The 26,431-nt window shown below is 42.8% G+C and overlaps 1 protein-coding gene across 3 annotated transcripts in view; it reads left to right on the top strand.

Annotated features, from left to right (window-relative positions):
• Positions 1-26,431, top strand: part of LOC106582912 (cadherin-4) — a 256,448-nt gene that overhangs the window by 150,358 nt on the left and 79,659 nt on the right. For all 3 annotated transcript variants that reach the window (XM_014166534.3, XM_014166536.3, XM_014166535.3), the window contains one exon: positions 23,961-24,187. In XM_014166534.3, the coding sequence (XP_014022009.3) occupies positions 23,961-24,187 (227 nt within the window). The remainder of the gene's footprint in view (positions 1-23,960; positions 24,188-26,431) is intronic.

The following is a 26,431-nucleotide window of genomic DNA, read 5'->3' on the forward strand; positions in this document are numbered from 1 at the left end:
CAGTCTGCACAGCGCGATATCAACCCAGAGCATAACGGACTACTTCTCTCTACCACACCACCGGATTCCTGCCGCAAGCTCTGGACCATTACACCGGATCATTGCAGCTAGCTAGCTGCAATCGAGTGGCTACTGTTAGCTAACACCTCTGTCCCGTAGCAAGCACCAGCTAGCCTCGAGCTAGGCCCATATACCAGCTAACTTCTTGGGCTACAATACCTATTTTGCCAATTGGCTTGGACCTTTTATAGTCGATACGGAGCCCTGCCGATCAATCATGACTGGTCTGCCGACGTAATCGTCCGATGTGGTTTCAACTGGCTTTTCCGTTGCGATGTCGCCGAAGACCCATCCGCTAGCCCCGGCCCGCTAGCTTTCTGAACGCCATTGTTTCCCGCTCGCCTAGCGTAGTAACGACTACCAAACTGCTCCCTGACTCACCTATTGCTGCTCATTGGAACCTGTGATCACTCAGCTACACAGCTGATGCCTGCTGGACCAGGCCTTGTAGTCCACAGTACCACACCTATTCCCCAGATGGACTCATTTGTTGACTTCTGTAACTGTAAAAGCCTTGGTTTCATGCATGTTAACATCAGAAGCCTTCTCCCTAAGTTTGTTTTATTCACTGCTTTTGCACACTCCGCCAACCCTGATGTCCTAGCCGTGACAGAATCCTGGCTTAGGAAGACCACCAAAAATTCTGAAATTTCCATTCCCAACTACAACATTTTCCGTCAAGACAGAACTGCCAAAGGGGGCGGAGTTGCAATCTACTGCAGAGAGAGCCTGCAGAGTTCTGTCATACTATCCAGGTCTGTGCCCAAACAGTTCGAGCTTCTACTTTTAAAAATCCACCTTTCCAAAAATGTCTCTCACGGTTGCTGCTTGTTATAGACCCCCCTCAGCCCCCAGCTGTACCCTGGACACCATATGTGAATTGATTGCCCCCCCCCCATTTAACTTCAGAGTTTTTACTGTTAGGTGACCTAAACCTGGATATGCTTAACACCCCAGCCATCCTACAATCTAAGCTAGATGCCCTCAATCTCACACAAATTATCAAGGAACCTACCAGGTACAACCCTAAATCCGTAAACACGGGCACCCTCATAGATATCATCCTGACCAACTTGCCCTCTAAATACACCTCTGCTGTCTTCAACCAGGATCTCAGCAATCACTGCCTCATTGCATGCGTCCGTAATGGGTCCGCGGTCAAACGACCACCCCTCATCACTGTCAAACGCTCCCTAAAACACTTCAGCAAGCAGGCCTTTCTAATCGACCTGGCCCGGGTATCCTAGAAGGCTATTGACCTCATCCCGTCAGTAGAGGATGCTTGGCTATTCTTTAAAAGTGCTTTCCTCTCCATCTTAAATAAGCATACCCCATTCAAATGTAGAACTAAGAACAGATATAGCCCTTGGTTCACTCCTGACTTGACTGCCTTTGACCAGCACAAAAACATCCTGTGGCGTACTGCATTAGCATCGAATAGCCCCCGCGATATGCAACTTTTCAGGGAAGTTAGGAACCAATATACAGAGTCAGTTAGGAAAGCAAAGGCTAGCTTTTTCAAGCAGAAATTTGCATCCTGTAGCACAAATTCCCAAAAGTTTTGGGACACTGTAAAGTCCATAGAGAATAAGAGCACCTCCTCCCTGCCCACTGCACTGAGGCTAGGAAACACTGTCACCACCGATAAATCTACGATAATCGAGAATTTCAATAAGCATTTTTCTACGGCTGGCCATGCTTTCCATCTAGCTACCTCTACCCCGGCCAACAGCTCTGCACCCCCGCAGCAACGTGCCCAAGCCCCCCCCCCCCCCAGATAGCTGATGTTCTGAAAGAGCTGCAAAATCTGGACCCCTACAAATCAGCTGGGCTAGACAATCTGAACCCTCTCTTTCGCCGCAATTGTTGCAACCCCTATTACTAGCCTGTTCAACCTCTCTCTCTCTCGTATCGTCTGAGATCCCTAAAGATTGGAAAACTGCCGTGGTCATCCCTCTCTTCAAAGGGGGTGACACTCTAGACCCAAACTGTTAGACTCATATCTATCCTGCCTTGCCTTTCTAAAGTCTTCGAAGGCCAACTTAACAAACAGATCACCGTCCATTTCGAATCCCACCGTACCTTCTCCGCTATGCAATCTGGTTTCCGAGCTGGTCATGGGTGCACCTCAGCCACGCTCAAGGTCCTAAACAATATCATAACCGCCATCGATAAAATAGAGTACTGTGCAGCTGTCTTCATTGACCTGGCCAAGGCTTTCGACTCTGTCAGTCACTGCATTCTTATCGGCAGACTCAATAGCCTTGGTTTCTCAAATGACTGCCTCGCCTGGTTCACCAACTACTTCTCTGATAGAGTTCAGTGTGTCAAATCGGAGGACCTGTTGTCCGGAACCTCTGGCAGTCTCTATGGGGGTGCCACAGGGTTCAATTCTCAGGCCGACTCTTTTCTCTGTATATATCAATGATGTTGTTCTTGCTTCTGGTGATTCTCTGATCCAGCTCTACAAAGACGACACCATTCTGTATACTTCTAGCCCTTCTTTGGACACTGTGTTAACAAACCTCCAAACGAGCTTCAATGCCATACAACACTCATTCCGTGGCCTCCAACTGCTCTTAAATGCTAGTAAAACTAAATGCTTGCTATTCAACCGATCGCTCCCCGCACCCGTCCAGAGTAGCATCACTACTCTGGACGGTTCTGACTTAGAATATGTGGACAATTACAAATACCTAGGTGTCTGGTTAGACTGTAAACTCTCCTTCCAGACTCACATTAAGCATCTCCAATTCAAAATTAAATCTAGAATCGGCTTCCTATTTCGCCACAAAGCCTCCTTCACTCATGCTGCTAAACATACCCTCGTAAAACTGACTATCCTACTGATCCTTGACTTCGGCGATGCCATTTATAAAATAGCCCCAACACTCTACTCAGACTGCATCCAGTTTGCTATCACTGTGCCATCCGTTTTCTCACCAAAGCCCCATATACTACCCACCACTGCGACCTGTATGCTCTCGTTGGTTGACCCTCGCTTAATACTCGTCTCCAAACCCACTGGCTCCAGGTCATCTATAAGTCTTTGCTAGGTAAAGCCCCACCTTATCTCAGCTCACTGGTCACCATAGCAGCACCCACCCGTAGCACGCGCTCCAGCAGGTATATTTCACTGGTCTTCCCCAAAGCCAACACCTCTTTTGGTCGCCTTTCCTTCCAGTTCTCTGCTGCCAATGACTGGAACGAATTGCAAAAATCACTGAAGCTGGAGACTTATATCTCCCCCTCTAACTTCAAGCATCAGCTGGCAGAGTAGATTACCGATCACTGCACCTGTACACAGCCCATCTGTAAATAGCCCACCCAACTACCTCATCCCCATATTGTTATTTATTTTTGCTCTTTTGCACCCCAGTATCCCTACTTGCACATCATCATCAGCACATCACTCCAGTGTTAATGCTAAAGTGTAATTATTTCGCACCTATGGCCTATTTATTGCCTTACCTCCCTAATCTTACTATATTTGCAGACACTGTATATAGATTTTTCTATTGTGTTATTGACTGTACGTTTCTTTGTCCCATGTGTTGTTGTTTTTGTCAAACTGCTTTGCTTTATCTTGGCCTGGTCGCAGTTGTAAATGAGAACTTGTTCTCAACTGGCCTACCTGGTTAAGTAAAGGTGAACATTTTTTTTTTTTGTAGAGATGTATAGTAGGGTTTGATTCAATGACAAAGAATGAGACTTACAGTGCAGGGGAACAACTTGAAACTTTTCCTGTGTGAAGTCTCAAGGCCACTGCCAGTGACCACAAAGCAACGTGTGTGATGTCCGCTACACAATAATGTTCAGGTAAAGTATCAGACACATTACTTAGACATAACTCACGGTGTACTGCACATGAAGTACCCTTCAAAATTGTATGTTCATTGCATGCCACCTGGATATTGAGAGCATTCTTCTGTAAATCATTTTGTGAATGTAGCCGTTAAATACGGTCCCTTTGAAGTGAGATAGGGTTTGTTTCTTTGTTTACTTTGTTTGCTTCTGTGATAGAGAGGGTTCATTCTTCTGAAGTGTGACATTGCAGGTGCATCTGAAGTGATTGTCACTGTACTGCATATTGCTACTTGTTAGAGCTAGAGGAGCACTCCTTGTTGTTTATCTCAGTCTTTCATCCCTCCCTCCCTTAGCATGTAACACCCCTCCCCCCCTCTCACTTTCTCATTCTTCTCGTTTCTGTCCATTCTCTTTCTGTCGTCCTCTTCATTTATTTCATTTTTCTCCCCTCTCTCTCTATCCCTCGCTTCTCATTCTGTCTCTTGTTTTCTCTGTCTCCCAAAACACTGTAACCTGCCATACAGCAGGCTCCTGATAGTTTCCTGCATTAATAACGATGACCTATTAACTGACAGTGATGTCTCAGAGGAGAACCACTTGTCAGTAAATTATACATGCTGTCGCTCCCTCTTGCCCTGTCAGGGAATGAAAGCCGTAGTGGCAGGCAGGCAGTGTCCCTGTCCCTGACTGGGTTGTCTCTCCCCTGTTAAGGTCACGTTATTGCTTTATTGAAAGGTTATGCTGGAGAAAAAGCAACAGTGGGAGAAAAAGTACACTGACATTCGTACATATTAGAGGAACATTTCACAGAGCTGGATGTCAATGTGCCTGAGAGGAAAACTGCTGTCTCCACTGCTGTCTCCATTGGCCCAGCAGCATCACCCGTTCCCTTGGCATTTACAGGTATTTTAGTTGCAATTACGTTTGAGTGCTCAGTTATTGAATGGGGGTTTCAGAAAAACCTCCAGCAGTGCACCACTGCATCTGCATAATGTGTGATTCAACATAAGTGTTTACCAACCCTGAGGTGAGCACGCAACTCTCCAAAATGTTCAGTGGTTTTGATTCCCTTTGAATTAGAACCATTTAATGGGTCTACGTCTGTGGTTTGTATTATACAGGCCCATAGCACAGACACAACCTCCATTTTACAATTCTCCTCAATGCACTATTTACTTTATTTTGCTTAGCAGAGGTCAACAGCAGTCTCTGTGCCATTCTACATCACATTTCCAGGATAAACAACTTCGGCTATCTCTCCAATATTTTTTGGTGATTTCAACAGGCCACACAAAGCCTTGGTCTGATCTATTGTACTTTACTAGATGGATTCACAGGCTCATTCAATTTACATGCCTAAACCATGTGTATCTACCCCGCAAATAAGATGTGCACTGGGGAGACGGGCTAGGAGATGAAGCTCAGTGTGTTATTCCAATAATGTGCAAGTAGATTATTTCCACAAATCCGCTGGAGCCTGTTGTATTACAGCACAGAATCCCATTCATATGGGGCGCGCCGGCTTACGCCGTGAAAGTCAATAACGGGGAAGGAGACCATATAGCGTGCTACGTATGGCTTCCCCCCATAAAGTCTACACACCCCTCTGCAATTGTACAAATCCTACTCCACATTTCCAAAGTGCAAGAAAAATTATAGAAAGGTTTTCCAAATGAATGAAAAAACAATAAAAAACAAAGCTGTCTTGATTGCGTATGTCTTCACAACCCAGAGTTAATACTTGGCGGAAGCACCTTTGGCAGCCATTACAGCTGTGAATCATTCTGAATAAGATTCTACAAACTTTGCACAACTCTTAGGGCAACATGTACTTGAAAATAGTGAGGATCAACAACATTGCATTCAACAACAAAAAAACACTCATCCATTCTGTTTACAACAAGGCCATTAAGTAATACTGCAAGTCAACATTGCAAATACATTTTCTTTTTGGCCTAAATTAAAAACTACAGTCTTGGCTCACATCCAATACAATACAACGAAAGAGTGGAACCCTCTGTATCTTCAAGTATTGCAGTAGCTGCATCATGTTATGGCTATGCTGGTCACCATTAGGGACTGGGAAGCTTGTCCGGATCAAAATAAATATGAATGGAGCAAAGCCCAGGTAAAAATGTAGAGGAAAACCCACCTCAGCCTTCTGAAAACCTAGGATAGAGGATAATTACAAAACAATGTATGCCAAAGGCACACCAGAATGGCTTTTCCAAGAGGTGTTGAGCGTTCCAGAGTAGTCCAGCCTCATTCCTGACTCAAATTTGCTTGAAAATCAGAGACAAGGTTTGAATATTGCTGTCTATCAATGACAAATTTACTGAATTTGAGCAATTTTGACAAAAACAATGGATAAATGTTGCCCTAAGAGTTGTGCAAAGTTGGTAGAACCTTATGCAAAATGATTGCCAAATCAGCTTCCAACAAGTATAAACTCTGGGGCGTGAAGAAATACGCAATCAAGACATAACATTTTCCATAAAAAAGAAAATCTGTCATTTTTCTGTAACTTTTAAAATGTGGAGTAGGTTGTGCAGATCGGTACGGGGGAAAATCTATTTTGTATTCCCTTTTTAAGATAGAATTTTAAGGCAGTAGAATGTGAAGACTGTGCAAGGGGTGTGTAGACTATCACTAGCGACTGCATATGGATGTTCTATATACACGGATGTTCTGTATGTATAAACGCATACAAAACTCACATTTTACTGAACTTTGTCCTGAACATTTTTGTCCTCAATGGTCTGAGGTACAGTGCCTTCGGAAAGTATTCAGACCCCTTGACTTAAAATAGATTAAATATTTTTTTCCCCTCATCAATCTACGCACAGTACCGCATTATGACAAAACAAAAACAACCGCAGACAGCGTGTATGGCGTTGTGTGGGTGAGCGGTTTGCTGATGTCAACATTGTGAACAGAGTGCCCCATGGTGGTGGATTGGGTTGTGGTATGGGCAGGCATAAGCTACGGACAACAAACACAATTTCATTTTATTGATGATAATTTGAATGCACAGAGATACCATGGCGAGTACCTGAGGCCCATTGTGAGCCCATTTCTTTTAAGGTATCTGTGACCAACAGATGCATATCTGCATTCCCAGTCATGTGAAATCCATATTATAGGGCCTAATTCATTTATTTAAATTGACTGATTTCGTAGTATGAACTGTAACTCAGTAAAATCATATTAAATGCATCCCTTCACCGTGCTGACATTTCCTGGTAATTGAGGCTTCTCTGTGTATTGTACTCATCACTCTCACCACCTCTGCAGCTACAGCACGCATGGAAGCCATGGATACGAGGCTCCTTTCCACCTCAGTCAAAATGCCACGTCTGCTCTTTTCATCAGAGGAACCTGCATTTTTAATGAGTCCGTAACACCACAGAATGAAGAGCAGGAATGGTGCTCAGACCGTCAAGTCAATTCCAATATCCCTGTATCTCTCTTTCACACTGTTCTCCTCGTGACTTCCTCTTTTCCTCCCTCCCCTCCTTTCCTCGTTCACTCTGCAGAAAGTAAAAGAATGAGAAAGAAAGCTATAACTAAATCTGGCATGTGTCAGGGATGCTGAGAAATCCTGGGGAATACATAAGTTACGAGGGATTTCTTCTCCTTGTTTACAAAAGCAAAAACTGGACATAAACTTTCTCTCGTGTCTATATCTGGCTGAGGGCATCAGAGACGAGGGGAGACAGCGTGGAGACATTGAGGAGTTGACACAGTTAGTCATAGTTTTACAGTGAGAGGGGGGGGGTAGAAGGGACTGAGGCTCAGCGCTTAAAGGATTGGGGCCTGGCTCTGACAGCTCTCTCCTGCATTCTGACAGCTCTTTGTTTAGGGTCTCACTGGAGGAGCTCCAGGGGTTCACTGTGTTCTCCAATGCTGCTGCAGACACACAAGCCTGCCCTCAGTATACGGATATGCACAAGCTGCCTCCTTCTCACTCTCGCGGTTGTGCACTCCATGTCTTGATAGATGCGTGAACAACACTGGGTCTGCATGTGTCAGTGTGTGTTTCATCCACTAGGCTGGCTCTGATGCTCTGTGCTATATATTGGCTTTGAAGCCGCTTTTCTGCAGCCTCCTGATTTTAGGGCTTTGCCCTGCATATTGACTCTGATATATTGTAGCTGTAAACATCATTCTGTCTCTCTCATTTCTCTCTTCCTCTCTTCCACTTTCCTTTTCTCTCGCTCTCTCTCTGTCACTCCATCATGTCTCTTATATGTCTCTCTCGGTGTCTCTCTCTTTTGCTTTTCCTCTCCATCTCCCTCCCTCCTTCCTCTCTCTCGCTCCACTGCTGCACTTTAAAAATAAAAAATAAAAAGATGAGCAAACATGGATGCTGCCTCCAGAATTCATATTCAGAGCCTTTCCATCTCTCCATCTCTCCTTCCGCCAGCATTATTCCTCCCCCAGAGCCCTGGCACAGGATTAGAGTTAAATGAGAAATGTATTGTTTCCTTTATTCAGTAAAGTCAAAGAGTAATGGAGTTAATCTGTCTTCTTTCAGTCTTTTGAGGAGGGAGAGCGATTAGGGCCTCTGTTAGGAGAGATGGAATCGCTGCCTTAAAAGACGGAATAAAAATGTCAGTGTGTCTTTAATGACAGTCGACTTGACATTTCCTACCAATCTTTTTCATCGGAAATACTCATCCCGAATGTTTATTATTCTCCTGAGCCCACCAGAGAAAAATGCCTTGTCATTCTACTGTGTGATGCTATAGTGTGCTCTGGTTCCACTTTTATCATCTTTATATTGACTGGTTTAGAAAGAGTGGTCCCGTCCTTTCACCGCATTATTTTGTGGTTTAAAACTGTTTATTTATTAACCTTGTGAAGGTCTGAAAAGAGATTTACCAACACGATTTTGATAAAATGAGATTTGGATGAGAAATAGATTGAATATGATAGCAGATATCTAAGACCCTTAGCAGATTCTCCTCTGGGAAAGAGAGATGACTGAGGAGGGAAGTGTGTGTAACCTGAGAAAGACCAGGCTTGTTGTATTGAGCCCTAACTTATGAGGGTGGTATTATTATGTCTTTTCACATTTGACAACCTTGCAAATTTCAGTCTCATATAAGCGGAAATTTGCTTAGCCTCCTAAACAGTTACCATGCCAGCACAGCAATCGTGCCTAATGGATTTTCTGTACCCGGGTATTGCTGAACACACAAATAGTTATGGCAGGAACAAAGGCTTTTTTCTTACACAGTGGGGAGTGAAAGTGAAGTTTTACAGAGTTGAGAAGGAAAATGCTACTGTTTACGTTCTCACACACATACATTTTTATAAGGGTCAGTTGCTCCATTTCTGAATTAGATTCTGGTTCCAAGCAAATAGGCCACGGCCTTCCAGTCTCTTTGTGAAGCGTATTACGAGTATAGGCTACCCTGATCCTGCCATCTGATTCGGATTCTTGGGTTTACCTTTTTGTATCTGATTTCAAGCAGGTGGGTGGGACTTTCTAAATAAAGCCAATGAGTGACTAGCAGGGGTGTATGAAAACTACTAGTTGTGAATCTCTATTATAGATATGTAGAGCCCCTGTGAGACCACTGTGTTTGGCATGAATGCTTTCACAGGAGCCATCCACTATGATGCCACCTGAATCAACATATCTTTGGATTAGAAGGGATTGTTTCCCCTGGAAGCTCATTTGGTGAGCTCAGTTGATTAGCAGATTCAGATGGGATGTCTGGAGGGAAAGGAGAGGTTCTGGATAGGAGTTCTGAATACTGCCTTCATTTTGAACAAGGCTACTCAAAACAAGGCTACTTTTTACAGTAAAACAAAATGAGAGCCTATGCGAGATTGGTGTGTGAATCCACACCCTGACTGCATTTCTTTCCTAAATGTTCTCTCCTTTGAGCTTTTGAAGCATTCAGAGTTTGAGGTGTGCTGAACAGTGCTGACAAAGCCAAAAGGCTGTGCACTCGGGTGGCTGGATCGATGCAGTACCACGGCGGCATGGCCTGCGGGAACTGCTGCCACCATCCCTCATAACGTACTCTATGTCCTCATCTACCTCTCTGTCAAATCTCTGCCTAATGCAGGAGAAAGATTTATGCATAGCCATTCTACATGAGACATACTGCAGATGGAGCTGAGGCAGACTTATTGCCTATTGCGATGCTCAATGCTGTACGGTTGTATTTGTTCTTGCAGATTATGGCAGTAGTTTTGGTAATGGTTCAAAGTGCATGTTGATATTAAAGCCATGAAACTACAGTAATGAGCATTCTAAGTTCATGACTATGTAGCATCAGATACAAAAACACCAAGCAATTGCTCAGTATTGGTCGTGTGATGGCATAACAAGCGTAACCTTCCGAACTTGACCTGATCCCTTTGACTTCGCCAATCATTAGTAGCTAATATATTTTTATCAGAAGGTCTATAAAAGTGATTTCTTATCAGTTAATAAAAAATACAGAGAGAGAGAGAGAGAGAGACAGACGGGGTAAACATGCACACAGATACACACGTTTGACCTTTGAAGGGTTTTCCATACTGCGGTAAGAGTCCAGTGGTGATAAGAATATTGGTTTTGGCGCCATAGCCCAGGGAGACAGGTCTCCTATTCCCAGGCAGGAGATAGCTGACCAGAGGAGCCAATCCCCTCCTATTGTGCCTGTGCATTTGAAGAAGAAAATAAGCCACACTGCAGACCAGAGCACTGAGGGGGAAAACACACACCAGCACACAGGAGTGTATCAGATCATTATGATAATAGACTGGGAGGTGGGTTGGCTCTCATGGGAGAGAAGGGGAAACGGGTTTGGAGGGTAAGGAATGATTGTAGGAGATCATACTCTATTAATGTCACAGGGAAATTGGTTTGCCTCCATAGCCATGACATGCATAATAAAGACATACATAGGAATATATTAAAGACTATGCTTTCTGTACCGCATTAAATTCAGTACCTGGGTTCTATGCTTTTAAATCTGGTCTGAGATGGCCCGTGATATGTGAACGGCTAAAAGAGCAGTGTGACATTGCATTCCATTGATAACTTCACTTGAGACACCAAAGTGAACTTAGAAGAGGGCCTTGTCCAAATCCTCTCCTTTCATTATCTCTGTGATCTCAACATTTTCTCAGTGTTTGTCAGAGGGAGAGATCAAACACTCTGAAGAAGATATGTAGAAAGCACGCTGCAAATGTATTAGTCTGGATTTTCTGGAACGGTCCTCCTTGACTTCAAAGTAAATTGATGTAAAAATAAATTCAGATTTTTTTTGCTGCGAGTCAAGTACTTTGTATGACCATTTTTTTCTTCTTAAAATGTCAGTTTACGTGATCAAATATCTGCTTATACAGACCGAGATTCAGGGTTGTTTAAGGGTAGTTTAGACAGTCAGCTATTGTTAAGAGTAAAATGATATGACTCTATTGAATGTTCTTAGATTCATCTAGCCATCACATTAAAGGGGTAGTTTGGGATTTTGGCAGAGTCAGATAAGCTTGTGGATTCCATTTGTATGTCTCTGCGTCCTGTCCGGTATAAAGGTAATTTTGCAAGACAATGCTAACATCATGCTAGCTGTTCCCATAGACTTCCAGTCATTATGCTAATGCTAGTTAGGAATTGCACTAACGCTACTTAGCAACTTACTTCAAAATAGCCTTCATTTCTCAGAACACGAATAGATTGATGAGTTTCAGAAGAAAGTACTTTGTTTCTGGCCATTTTGAGCCTGTAATTGAACCCACAAATGCTGATGTTCCAGATACTCAACTAGTCTAAAGAAGGCCAGTTTAATTGCTTCTTTAGTCAGGACAACAGTTTTCAGCTGTGCTAACATATTTGCAAACGGGTTTTCTAAATATCAATTAACCTTTTGAAATGATACATTTGGATTAGCTAACACAACGTGCCACTGGAACACAGGAGTGATAGTTGCTGATAATTGCCCTCTGTACGTCTATGTAGATATTCCATTAACAAATCTGCCATTTCCAGCTACAATAGTCATTTACAACATTAACAATGTCTAGACTGTATTTATGATCAATTTGATGTTATTTTAATGGACAAAAAATTACATTTTCTTTGAAAAACAAGGACATTTCTAAGTGATGCCAAACTTTTGAACGGTAGTGTATGTTGTTACCTTGTCCCTGGCCGTGACATTGTACATAGCTCTATTTATTTAGACCATAATCTGGTCTGTTTCATTCGGTGTTATGTGTGTGCATGTCTTTGTCCACTTGAATGTATACACTACAAGGCTGGCTCTGAATGTAAAAAAACCTCCTCATGGGGTGAAGATCAGTCGACATCGATTCCTGCTTTTACTTGAACAAAGCTTACCGGCTCAATACCATTGGTTAGAGTGTAATTATCCTTATAATGGCAACGTCTGCAACCGGCTTCCAACAATCTATGTCCATATTGTCTCTATATTTGTGGTGCCTACATAAGCATGTAATTGTTGTCTATAGACTAGGCATTCTGGGGGGGAGACCTCTTTGTGTGCCCATTAAAGACTGTACCAGGATCATGAGGATAATAATGATACACTGAATCAATGGGGTGACATGTATTGTTAGCATCTTAGATGGGAACTCCAAATGACAAAAGGACGTGTGAATCGCAGGGAAATATTACTTTGGCGTTCATTTGCACAAGTGTCACTTTCCTCCACAGACCTGATGCACTTCCGCTGGGAGACAGTGACACAATGCAAATTGAGTCCCCTTGATGTAATAACATCAGTTACATCCTCAAGACAAAGAAACATACAATGGGGACAGTTGTAGATAGATGTCAATGACAAGTAGTCAATTTGCTGTAGGTGACTTCAGGTGGCCTTGATCTCCTTGAATGCAGAATACAGAATGACTGTCTCTCCTCATCCAGTCCAGAGCAAGGGGTTTCAGACAAATAGTTGGCCCGTGTCTATGGGTTGCCGTGGGGAACCAGAGTGGAGGATTAGAGCATAATGGATGAGAGTGAGGGATAATGAAGGAGATCTGTTTTAAGTCTAATCACTGGTTTAAGGAGAGGAGAGGAGAAATCTGCCTGGTCTGATTACTCTACTCACAGCCAGTCACTATTCATCAGATACTGTATGTACATCGTGACATTGATACCCAGTTCAACATAGGAACCCACTTCCTAGTACATACTGTAGGTGCTCAGATATTCTACATTCATTCAAACATCAATATTTTCAGGGGTTAGTGTTGCTGAGGACATAGTCCCACCCATGGCATTGCAATCTGCTATTGCGGTCTTGTTCAGTATACGCCACCTGTATGTTGCTATTGATCCTAGATTTATGCACCAGCGTAGTTGCACACCTCATGATTCGTCGGTTATTTATTTATTTATTTCCTCTCTACATGATTTGCCTTTTCATTTTAATATGTTCTTCAATGAGTACAGCCATTTTTTGTTTCTGTCTCAGTGTGTATTTGTAATGCTAATTAGGCTAATTGTACAAAATCAAATCAAGATGCTGAACACGGCAGCTAAACAATCACCAGGAATGTCTGGGAACACGCCATGCTCATAATCAGAGAGGGAGAGGAGGGGGTAGAGAGGCTTAAGCACTACGGTAGTAAGAGAGGGATGTAGAGGGGGAGAAAATGAAAGACACACAGAGATGCTGATTACCTTGTAAAGACAGTTCCAGTTCCCCTGAGGGATGGAGGAGAGACCATGTTTAGTCTTGTAGTATTTATTAAGCCTGCCTCCAGGGTAATCAGGATTGGCTAAAAATACCCATTGGAGGAGGACTAGACAATAACACTATACACTTGCTAGTCTGTGCTGATGTCTTCCTGATGTGTTCCTTCATGCACATTGGCCAACGCCTTTATAGCCAATATGGAAAGTGAAATGTTGATTGTACCTTTCTGTACACTGTATCTGCATCTTACGTTTAGAAAGGTGGCGTCACATTGGTGGCTGTTTGCACTACAGATAACAAGTAACCAAAAAGTTAGCTATCTGTAAATGTATCTCAGTTCCTCTCTCTGTTTCCCCTGATCACCCCCCCCACCCCCCAGTCTGTTCCTAGTGTATATGTAGCTCTTTGTAAATTGCCCCGTGCTGTGGTCATAGCATGTAGCTGATGGCTATGTGATATTATTATATTGTACTTTGAGATAACAGACACTGTGATGTAGCCTTGAGGTAGTTATGTGCTGTGTCTTCTTGAGGAAGATATTGCTCTGATAAAGCACTTCTCTGTGCTGCTGAATTGAAGGGGAAGCCTTGGAGGCAAGTTCTGCAGAGTGGGAGTCAGATGAAAGGAATAAAAGAGCAGTTCTGTTTGTCCAGTATGCACTGTGTCAGAGGGGAATGCATGTCTTAAGATAGCATTTTAAAGGCACTCTCAGTCCAATCAGGGCAGCTCTTTCCGTTGGTTACTTCCCTAATGCAAATACGGTGCCAAATTCACTTGACACAGTCTGAAATTAGGGTGGAGTTTGTAAAATAGCATTCAGTTGTATCTAGTGTTAAATCTCAGTTGTGATGCTCAGCCTGATCTGAGAGCTATACGAGTCTCACGAATTTAGATAATTGATTGATGTAGGATCCAGTGTCTGTAGGTTAATATTGTCATCATGTTCGTTAGGGACTTGGGGGGGGGGGGGGTAATAATACTGTTACTACAGTGCATCTATTTCCTAAGATTCCCTTCTGGTTCGATCTTAATGGGACCATAAATACCAGCGAATGGGATTGATAAACGGTGTGTGTATTTTCAGCAGGTTGGGGTCAGGTTCAAGTTGGATTTTGCAGTGCTTGAAGTTGGTCCAGGCAGAGGTAGATCATTCTATTGAACTGTCGGGCTGGGTGTGGGGCATCAGTAGTTCTTAGCATAACCTTGAAGATGTCACTAATGCACCTGATGGATAGTGTGTGTTTGGGGCCCAGGAGACACACTGACGCCCCCTAGCTGTGGATGGCTCATAAGAGACAACGCATACACACAAACACACACACAAACACAATCACACACTCAGAAAGCTCCCTGGGCTGAAGGAGGTGTATAAATCACATTGACGCTTCGCACTGTGATCTGTGACCCAGTCTTTTAATTGCATCCGTTCTGCCTTCCTCCCATACTCATTCTTTACCTCGTTCCCCGAGTTTCCTCCAGCAGTACCCATGAGAGACTCTAATGCAGAGATAAGAGAGGAGACTAGATCTGTGGACCTTTACCACTCTGCCCGCGGGCCCGGTGAAGAAGCCTCCTGATTGGCCGGCAGCACAGACTGAATGGACTCTGCCGAGACACACTTTGATTAATGACACCGTCTGTGTCCACTCAGGCACTGTGTCACTCCTGATGCTCAGTATGGTGACACCCTTGTTCTGGTGCCTTCATAAAACATAGAACACTCTGGAATCTTGCCAACATGAATAACATGTTCGATTGGAAAATCCAAGATGATTGTGAGCAATATGGGATATGATCTCGGTCAGATGCTTTAAACTTTCTGCTCTCTACATTCCATTTCTGTTAAAGGTGCTGTTGACAGGAAGTCCTGGTTATATCACATACTGTGCATCTCCGATAACAATACCGCACTCAAGCATATACACACACACATCGCGCGCGCGCACACACAAATACATACACATGTACGTACACACACACACACACACACACACACACATATCAGCTTGCCAAAGCGCTTGAGTCACAGTTGGTTCCCTTGTCATGGGCAGAACTGTCAGAGGGGAAATTGTGGGCTTTTAGTTAAGCAATAGGGAACGAGAGGCAGAGGAATTTATTTCATTTCCTAAGGCGACGCAAAACACTTTGAGAAAAGTCACATTGCAAAGGTACCTGCAGTGCCTTAACACAGCAGCATGTAAATGGAAGGGATTTAACCTCCCCTTTAGCACAATACATCATTCTGATCAAAGTAGATTCAGATGGATTCAACTTTGGTGGGTTGTAGAAGGGAGGCGAGGGATGTAGAAATATAATTTCATGAGATGCATTCTTCAGGATGCATCAACTCTGCCATCAAACACAGCGCCAAACACTGCAGAAGGACAGATAGATAGGTTGTGTGTCCAGCCATGCACTTTCCCTCTTCAAGTCTGACCATACTAAGTGCTGTAGCTCCAGTACAAGCCTTATGTTGTTAACCTGCAACTCCACTCTCCCAGTTCAACTAAACCCACGACTGTTAATGTGTTGCATTGGTCACAGTGTGTCTGATTTATCACCAGGCCCTGTGTTGTTCTCCTTCTCTGTTCTCAGCCAGTCAAACACTGTTATTTGCAAATTTAGTGGGAGTCGCTGATTGGCCTGTTGGGTTGATGGAAGCGGCAGGGTGGCAGACAAAATGTTTACTTAGCCCCGCTCCACCACCGAGATAAACACAGCCCAAACAAAGGAACACAAGGCTGGATCTGAGGCTTTTCTCAGGCCTTCCTGTACCCCTCAGCCACCGAACATGCCATGGTTGGCTCAGCTAGGGCTGTAACCTGGGACTACCGTCTGGCTGCAGCATCACGCTGGTCTCACCCTGCTTCCTGTGTGACCCTGGTTTACCATCTAACATCTGAAGGACTGGGAGACACAGGAAGGATCCTGTTCCATCTCTGGGATAAGATGCCCTCTAGTACACTGAGATGGAAAGGGACCTGTTTGTGTGTTAGTGGTTGGGTGTGAACTGTGAAGAGAGAATCTAACGTAGCTGCCGTTTGTGGCTGGCTGATGCCTTTGTCCTGCCAGCCTGTTTGCATTAAAGCATGTCTGAGCGGCAGTGACAGTCAGCCTGTGGGGAAAAGGAGAGGAGGATAGGGGGATGTGGGGTTAATTATGTAGGCGAGGGATAGGAAAGGGAGATGTGGTGAAGAGAAGGGAATAGGAGAGGAGAAAAAAGCGAGGGAGGGGAAGGCAGAATGCAGCAAAGTGGATGAGGGAGAGGGAGGACAGGGAAGGTTGTGTTGAGGTGAAAACAAACACACAACAGCAGCCTGAGCAGTGTTAGCACCTGCCACTAACATTATGTACATCTAATATTATGTACGTCTAATATGTACATCTAACATTATGTACATCTAATATTATGTACATCTAATATGTACATCTAACATTATGTACGTCTAACATTATGTACATCTAACATTATGTACGTCTAACATTATGTACATCTAATATGTACGTCTAACATTATGTACATCTAATATGTACATCTAACATTATGTATGTCTAATATTATGTACGTCTAATATGTACATCTAACATTATGTATGTCTAATATTATGTACGTCTAATATGTACATCTAACATTATGTACGTCTAACATTATGTACATCTAATATGTACATCTAACATTATGTACATCTAACATTATGTACGCCTAATATTATGTACATCTAATATTATGTACATCTAACATTATGTACGTCTAATATTATGTACGTCTAACATTATGTACGTCTAACATTATGCACGTCTAACATTATGTATGTCTAATATTATTTACGTCTAACATTATGTACGTCTAATATTATGTACATCTAACATTATTTACATCTAACATTATGTACATCTAATATGTACATCTAACATTATGTATGTCTAATATTATTTACATCTAACATTATGTACGTCTAACATTATGTACGTCTAATATTATGTACATCTAACATTATTTACATCTAACATGTACATCTAATATGTACATCTAACATTATGTATGTCTAATATTATTTACATCTAACATTGTGTACATCTAACATTATGTACGTCTAACATTATGCACGTCTAACATTATGTATGTCTAATATTATTTACGTCTAACATTATGTACGTCTAATATTATGTACATCTAACATTATTTACATCTAACATTATGTACATCTAATATGTACATCTAACATTATGTATGTCTAATATTATTTACATCTAACATTATGTACGTCTAACATTATGCACGTCTAACATTATGTATGTCTAATATTATTTACGTCTAACATTATGTACGTCTAATATTATGTACATCTAACATTATTTACATCTAACATTATGTACATCTAATATGTACATCTAACATTATGTATGTCTAATATTATTTACATCTAACATTATGTACGTCTAACATTATGCACGTCTAACATTATGTATGTCTAATATTATTTACGTCTAACATTATGTACGTCTAATATTATGTACATCTAACATTATTTACATCTAACATTATGTACATCTAATATGTACATCTAACATTATGTATGTCTAATATTATTTACATCTAACATTATGTACGTCTAACATTATGTACGTCTAATATTATGTACATCTAACATTATTTACATCTAACATGTACATCTAATATGTACATCTAACATTATGTATGTCTAATATTATTTACATCTAACATTGTGTACATCTAACATTATGTACGTCTAACATTATGCACGTCTAACATTATGTATGTCTAATATTATTTACGTCTAACATTATGTACGTCTAATATTATGTACATCTAACATTATTTACATCTAACATGTACATCTAATATGTACATCTAACATTATGTATGTCTAATATTATTTACATCTAACATTGTGTACATCTAACATTATGTACGTCTAATATTATGTACATCTAACATTATTTACATCTAACATGTACATCTAATATGTACATCTAACATTATGTATGTCTAATATTATTTACATCTAACATTATGTACGTCTAACATTATGTACATCTAATATTATGTACATCTAACATTATTTACATCTAACATGTACATCTAATATGTACATCTAACATTATGTACATCTAACATTATGTACATCTAACATTATGTACGTCTAACATTATGTACGTCTAACATTATGTACGTCTAACATTATGTACGTCTAATATTATGTACGTCTAACATTATGTACGTCTAACATTATGTACGTCTAATATTATGTACGTCTAATATTATGTACGTACGTCTAACATTATGTACGTCTAACATTATGTACATCTAATATTATGTACGTCTAATATTATGTACGTCTAATATTATGTACGTCTAATATTATGTACGTCTAACATTATGTACGTCTAACATTATGTACATCTATTATGTACATCTAATATTATTTACGTCTAACATTATGCACATCTAATATGCACATTTAACATTATGTATGTCTAACATTATGCACATATAATATTATGTACATCTAACATTATGTACGTCTAATATTATGTACATCTAATATTATGTAAGTCTAATATTCCATACGGGGGCAGTTTTGTGACCCCCAGGGTGCTGTGTATATACACTACCATTCAAAATAAATGTCCTTGTTTTTGAAAGAAAAGCAAAACATTTTTTTGTCCAACATCACGGAGTCGGCTCTTCACTGTTGACGTTGAGACTGGTGATTTGCGGTTACAGTTTAATGAAGCTGCCAGTTGAGGACTTGTGAGGCATCTGTTTCTCAAACTAGACACTCTAATGTACTTGTCCTCTTGCTCAGGTGTGCACCGAGGCCTCCCACTCCTCTTTCTATTCTTGTTACAGCCAGTTTGCGCTGTTCTGTGAAGGGAGTAGTACACAGCGTTGTACGAGATCTTCAGTTTCTTGGCAATTTCTCGCATGGAATAGCCTTCATTTCTCAGAACAAGAATAGACTGATGAGTTTCAGAAGAAAGTTCTTTGTTTCTGGCCATTTTGAGCCTGTAATCGAACCCACAAATGATGACGCTCCAGATACTCAACTAGTCTAAAGAAGGCCAGTTGTATTGCTTCTTTAATCAGAACAACAGTTTTCAGCTGTGCTAACATATTTGCAAAGTGGTTTTCTAATGATCAATTAGCCTTTTAAAATTATAAACTTGGATTAGTTAACACATCGTGCCATTGGAACACAGGAGAAATGGTTGCTGATAAGGGGCCTTTGTACGTCTATGCAGATATTCTATTACAAATCAGCTGTAAAACAAGGACATTTCTAAGTGACCCCAAACCTTTGAACGGTAGTGTATATCAGGTAGTGCGTAACAGTGTTTCAGTGTGGTATAGAACTGATCGCTCCGCCGAGCGTGACTGCCATTGTCAGTGGTGACAGACTGCTCCGTAGGTCAGGGGGGTTTGGGGGGGTCACGGCTGCCTGCGCCCTCTGTCCTGTCCTGCCGTTGTGACACGCTGGCCGCTCTGTCTGTCGGACAGAATGTTCAGTGCCAGTACACACACACCGTGAGCATCAGAGCAGAATGGCACTGCCCCCGCAGCACCAGCCCTCCATACCCTGCCAAACGTCCTCTTCTATGTGAAGACACACACACGCACACAAATATACATGTAGATGCTGTACTGTGCCCAGGAGTTATACTTGGTGCAAACCCAATGAACCTCTACACGCACACATGTGCGTGCGAACACGTCCAAATCTGAGCAGACCTTGGTTCAATAGCCCTTAAGGCCCTGCTCCATCGACCCGAGCCAAACGTAGCCAGTGCAGGTGGAGCCTGTCAAGTGTGAGGTGACTGGTGGAGACTTGGACATACACCATGATGCCTACCGGAGCTTAGAGGAGCAGCAACCATGGCGATTCCCTTCGTCCTCAGATGCATACTGTACTGTACATGTCATACTGATAGAGAAGAACAACCCTGACAGCAGCCAGCTGGGAACTCACTGAGATCAACATCAAAGCACCAGGTGCATACAGTAGGCCCTACATACTGAGATAAGAGCCCTGCAGAATGGGCAGACATGGACTATGGTATATCTCATCTCGTTGGCTTTTATGCTGTTGTATAGGTTCCACACAGTGAGTTCATGCCCCTCAGCTTCTGGCTAAGTCATTCTCCCTCTTTAATCAGATTAACAGTGTGCGTGATGAAGTGGGGCCGGAGGCAGCATTGATTAAACCTGAGGGACAGCAGGGTTTTAATAAAGGCAGCTCCGGCCTCTGGAGAGCATGGGGTTCACTGACCTTCAGGGACGTCTGATCAGAAAACAAACACTTGAGGCCTGTCTTCATTCATTCTGAACGTGAACGCTCTGAAAGGTTTTAAAGCACACCTGGCAGCAGCTCAATTCACACCTTGGCTAGGCCAGCTACAGATGCTTTTACCTCTCATGCACCAACTCTCTCTCCCCTCTCTCTCGCTCTCGCGCTCTCCTCTCTCTCTCTCCCCTCCTCTTTCTCTCTCTCTCTCTCCCCTCCTCTCTCTCTCTCCCCTCCTCTCTATCTCTCTCTCCACCCTCTCTGTCTCTGTCTCTCTCTCTCTCTCCCACTCTCTGTCTCTCTCTCTCTCTCCCACTCTCTGTCTCTCTCTCTCTCTCTCTCTCTCTCTCTCTCTCTCTCTCTCTCCCACTCTCTGTCTCTCAAGCTCACTTTTCTCACTGTTTTATTTCTGTGTCTCATCATCCTTTTATCTCTTTTTCCCCCCCACAGCTTGATGTATTAGTAAATCAGTCTCCACTATGGTGTGATGGCATGAGGTGCATTGGTGGTTATTCCATTGTATCTGACTGTGTTCCAGATCTGTTACGCTGTACCTGGATTATTTCCGTCACAGTTGAATGGATGGTATTTGTAGCGTTCCCTGCTAACTGGATGTGTCAGTAAACACAGCGGGTCCCCTCCTCCCTGGTATGTCAGCAGGTGGGCAGAGAGCTGGCCCAGTGCCCTCGGAGACCAAGCCTGCCTGTCACAACGACACACCACAGCGCCACCGCCGAGGCCGTGCGTGTGTTCCCATGCCAACCACCCCGCTGTCACAGGGGCACAGGGCCACAGATACAGACGTGCCCTCAGAACCCTGTGCCTTTCTTATGCTAACACACACACACACACACACACACACACACACACACACACACACTCACACACACACAGCCTCAGAACTAACACCCCTACAGTGAGCCTCCCAAGTCCCACGCCGCAAGAAACTCGCTTAAATGACAACATTTAGTGTTCTGTTTTAAGCACATTGCAGCCATTGGCACAATACAGCCTGTTCTTTGCTGTGGCACCAAACTGGTTGTTTTTCACATAGAACCATGTTGTTTCTGTCGGAGTGTTACTGCAAACTGTGAGACGTTGCTCATGACTGATCTTACATTTGAAACCTCCAAATAGTGAAGGAGTGAACAGTTAATCATTTCTTGGTTGGATATGAATTTCTCCACGTGGAAGAGACTTGCTGTGCTCTGCATAGCTTCCTTCCAGGGTAGAGAAGGTGGATTGGATTATGTTTGTCTGTTACTGTAAGATTGATGCACACATTGTCCAAATGATGTTTGCCGTTCCTCCATTACACGTACAATTACTCTCTGGGTGAAATAGCAGCCTAATTTGTGTGATGGGTGCCGCAGTTGTTGAAAATATTTTGTGCTGTATTAGTCTGTTGGTGCATCTTTTGACAGGAAGTTGGGCGATAAATTGGATAGATGGCTTGATAAAAAGCTTGTTGTGCAGAATTCTTCACGGTGGATTTAGAAAAATGACATCTCCCCAGCTCATAACAGACGATTTGTTCCCTAGGTGATTTATGAAATCAATGTGTCTTGTTATCAGCAGCAGGAGTGTGACTGAGAGATAAGATCGGTGCACAGCCTTTTTAAACATAAGAAGCGGATGGAAGCTATATGCACCCTTTGTGTGCACCCTGTGTGTGTGCGCGTGTTTGTGCGCGCGTGTGTGCACGTGTGTGTGTGTGCGTTTGTTTGTGTGTGTGTGTGTGTGCGTGCATATTTTTCCTTTATGATAACTTGAGATAATCCTGCAACAGCGCAGCACTAGGGCTGAGTAGGGAAATACCACAGAAAATGAAATATCTATATTGATTCATCCGGAGTCCACAGTTTCTAGAATGCGGCTTATTATCCCCAGCAATGTGCAGACATCATAATGATCATTAAAGCCATTCCACCAGGAGTAATGTTACGGTAGTAAGTAAATACAACCAGTTATTTGGCCCAACAGTAATTATAAGTCAGAGCCTTTTTAACCTTGGTGATTTACGGACACTTAATTCCCTTCTCAAGACCTTGTTATTGCATTTATTGTGTGTGTATGTGTGCATGTCTTTTCTGTTGGTGTTATATCCGTTACTTCGGCAGCGTTCACACCTCCATTCTCAGACAATGTGCTACAGATTGGTCATACCATATGATGAATGCTGCTGTGAGACCCGGTTTCATTTCCTGCTTGCTTCTTATCCCTCTCTGGGCTCCACTAAACAGACCTGGGCTCTAGAAGCATCCCTCAGGTGCCAGTGATGGCACCATCTGCTAACTAGAGATGCCTAGACATTCGTCAGTGGCACGGCCACAGGAGAGAATGTTTTCATACCCTCCATCTCTGACAAGCCACTACCTACATGACTCACTCTGTTGGGACACTTGGCGATGACAGAATGCTTCAGCACTCAATTCTGGAGGTGGCATATGCCAAGTCTGTGTGAGCAGCAACAAGATGTTGAAAAGTAAAGATACTTGACATTAATGTCCGAGTGTTTTGCCTGAAATTCTCAAGTCTAAAATAAAGTATAAAAGCTTTGATTATTCCTCTGAATGAAAAGATAAGGTATTGATAGTGAATGTTTCAGTCTGCATAGCTTTGGAGTTTTCCCTCAGATTTGATGTGGTTGAGCTGGCAACTTGATGTCATCTGTCATTGCAGTGTCCATATCAAAGTGCTCCATGCCATCTCCACCCCTTCTCTTTCTCTCTCTCTCTCTCAAAATCAGTGGAGGCTGGCGGGAGGAACTATTGCTCATTGTAATTGCTTGAATGGGGAATCTTGACTGAGAAAGACATAAGTGCTTCAGAGTGTGCTGCACTAATTTGACATAGCTTCCATGTACCCCTGTCTCTCCTCAAAAACGCAAGGAAATAAGGGTTTGTTTCATACATCTATTTTGGTTTCGTTTGAGATTAAAAGTTGCCTTCACCTCAGAAGACAAGATGAGGAGAGATGTGTCTTTAGGGAGGTGGAAAAGCTATGCCAGTATTTCACAGCAGTCACGTCACCAGATTTGTCACCTCATCCTCTGTCTCTTTTGTCCCTACCTACCTCCCTCTCTCTCTCTGTCTCTCTCTCTGTGTCTCTCTAGTGAAGTTTGACGACTGTCAGCACAGCAAGGCTGTGGACTTCGAGAGCAGTGACCCTAACTTCAGTGTGCGTCCTGACGGCTCGGTGTACGCGGAGCAGGAGGTGGCCAACCTGTCTGAACCAGTCCAGTTCATGGTGACCGCCCGCAGAGGTCATGACCCTCATATCTGGGAGACCACGGTCAAGCTGGCCTTGGCTGGCCACCCGCCTTCTGTTCCTGTGAGTCAGGTAAACATATATACACTGCTAAAGTTATAAAGTTTGCCTTAGGTATAGACACACCAACACACCCCTGCTACTGACAGACTGTACTGAACCTCAGTTGTACAATTGCATGGAGACATTATTTATACACTTGAAAACCTCTAGCCTCTCAGGTAAGATCAGTTTTCAATGATCCTCAAGTACATTATATAAAACCACATCATTTCAGGTTCTGCTTTTCAATATCATGAACAAACATTGCTTTTCAAATAAGATGTTGAATAGTATGAGGCTTAATGCTCCCTCCAGGTCATGCTTTTAATCATAGAAAACGTCCAAGAATTGTGTAAAGCAATTGCAGAGCTGGGATTAAAATTCTGCCCACTCCTCCCAGCACAATAATGGAGGGCATGAAATAATTGACATTGATTGAGCTAATGTTCCACTCTTCGGGAGGCATTCGGGAACCAGGTGATGTGGTAGCAGCACTTTGTAATTATGTTCCCACGTCGTGGGAGCAAGAGAGATTCAATAATAGAACAAGAAATAATTATGTTTGAGCAATCAAATGAAAATCTGAAAACCAGTTACATGTTTTAAATTGATACATTTTTGTTGGGAATCGCTTACAACTTATGCTAGGTACTTTCCCGGACACTTTTCTTTCCGGGAGCAGTGTGTAATTTTGGTCAGCACGTGATTCCGAAGTGTAAAATTGCTGTTATCCCCTGTAGAAAAGTTGTCATAAGTAATTTAAATTGTTTCATTAAATGTGTAGCCATGAAAACTAAATTGTGGAAATGTATAATTCAGGATAAGGGATTTCTCCAACACTAAAATGTTTTCAGAAACAAAAAGGCGTGCAGCAAATGGTCAGAGTCCTGCTTTTTCTGGCCTGCTCCATATATTTGAACCCTTTACAACCCTAAACCCATGGCTATTTAATGTCGGTTAGCCACTGTATTTGGTCATACAAACTCTAATTCCAAGAAAAGCTAGAAGAGCCCTGTCCTGTCCTCCTATACAGGGCCCTCCTAATGTCCTGTCTTCACACACCTGGCCCTCCTAATGTCCTGTCTTCACACACCTGGCCCTCCTAATGTCCTGTCTTCACACACCTGGCCCTCCTAATGTCCTGTCTTCACACACCTGTCCCTCCTAATGTCCTGTCTTCACACACCTGGCCCTCCTAATGTCCTGTCTTCACACACCTGGCCCTCCTAATGTCCTGTCTTCACACACCTGGCCCTCCTAATGTCCTGTCTTCACACACCTGGCCAGGCATGGTGCCAGGATGTTTTCTCTCCCGGGGCTAAGGAGGGGCTTGACCAATAAGTGGGGGTGCTAAGAAAATTGTTGATTTTCATGACTTATTTATAAGGAAGTTCAATTTTAGCTATCACAACGTCAGAAATGACATGAATAATATCCACACTGCAGCCACAACGAGAAGTGCGTTTACCCTATGCCCGTCCACTGTGCACACATGGTGTAAAACGAGCCTGCTATCATCACAATCTTAGCCATTATATTTCTATTGCAAAAACACTTGTCGGGCCGACTGGCCGACAATATGCATGCGTCTTCTTGTTCCATCCAGATCAGCGAGATTGAATCATGTTCCCACCACCGGACAGGCGCGCGCTGTCAATAAATAAAAGGTCTTTCAGTTACTCACCAAGTGTTGTTTTATAGAAGGACGATGTGGTTCAGTGCAAATGAGTGTATAATCTTCTGGGCATCCAGGGCCTTGGTTCTTTCTGTGTGTATAGACAGGCAGGCAAGGTAGCTGAGTCGAGGGTATGTACACTATTTCATTCTGTATATCGTGATGCATGTACTTAGCATCTCTAGTATTACCTGAGATTTTCTGTGCAACTGTTTTGTCGAATTTGCCTATGACCTGTAAAAGTTGAAGGAAGTTTCCCTGGCTGACAGCCATGTGGTTTTCTATGTCTCCTCTCTGTGAAAGTCCCTGGTATGCAGAGTAACGCAGTGACTCCACAACTGCTCTCATACACTCTCTGTTCTCTCTGACTGTTTTCGAATGTCCATCACTTAGAGCCAGACTCTTTCTGAATAGTCCGTTCATTCCACGCTGTCATTGCATATTTATGCTCCACACTAGCGTTGTGTGTCTTGAACGAACTTGTGGCCATCTTCCAGTTCTGGTAGCCATCGTGGGTAAATGTCGCCTTCTCTCCACCATGGTTTCCTGGACGTTGAAAGTGGCAGAATGCAAAGCAGAAAGCACGGTCCTTTGAAATA

The sequence above is a fragment of the Salmo salar genome, chromosome 22, assembly GCF_965601325.2.
Source record: "Salmo salar chromosome 22, fSalSal1, whole genome shotgun sequence".
Taxonomy (NCBI): Eukaryota; Metazoa; Chordata; class Actinopteri; order Salmoniformes; family Salmonidae; genus Salmo; species Salmo salar.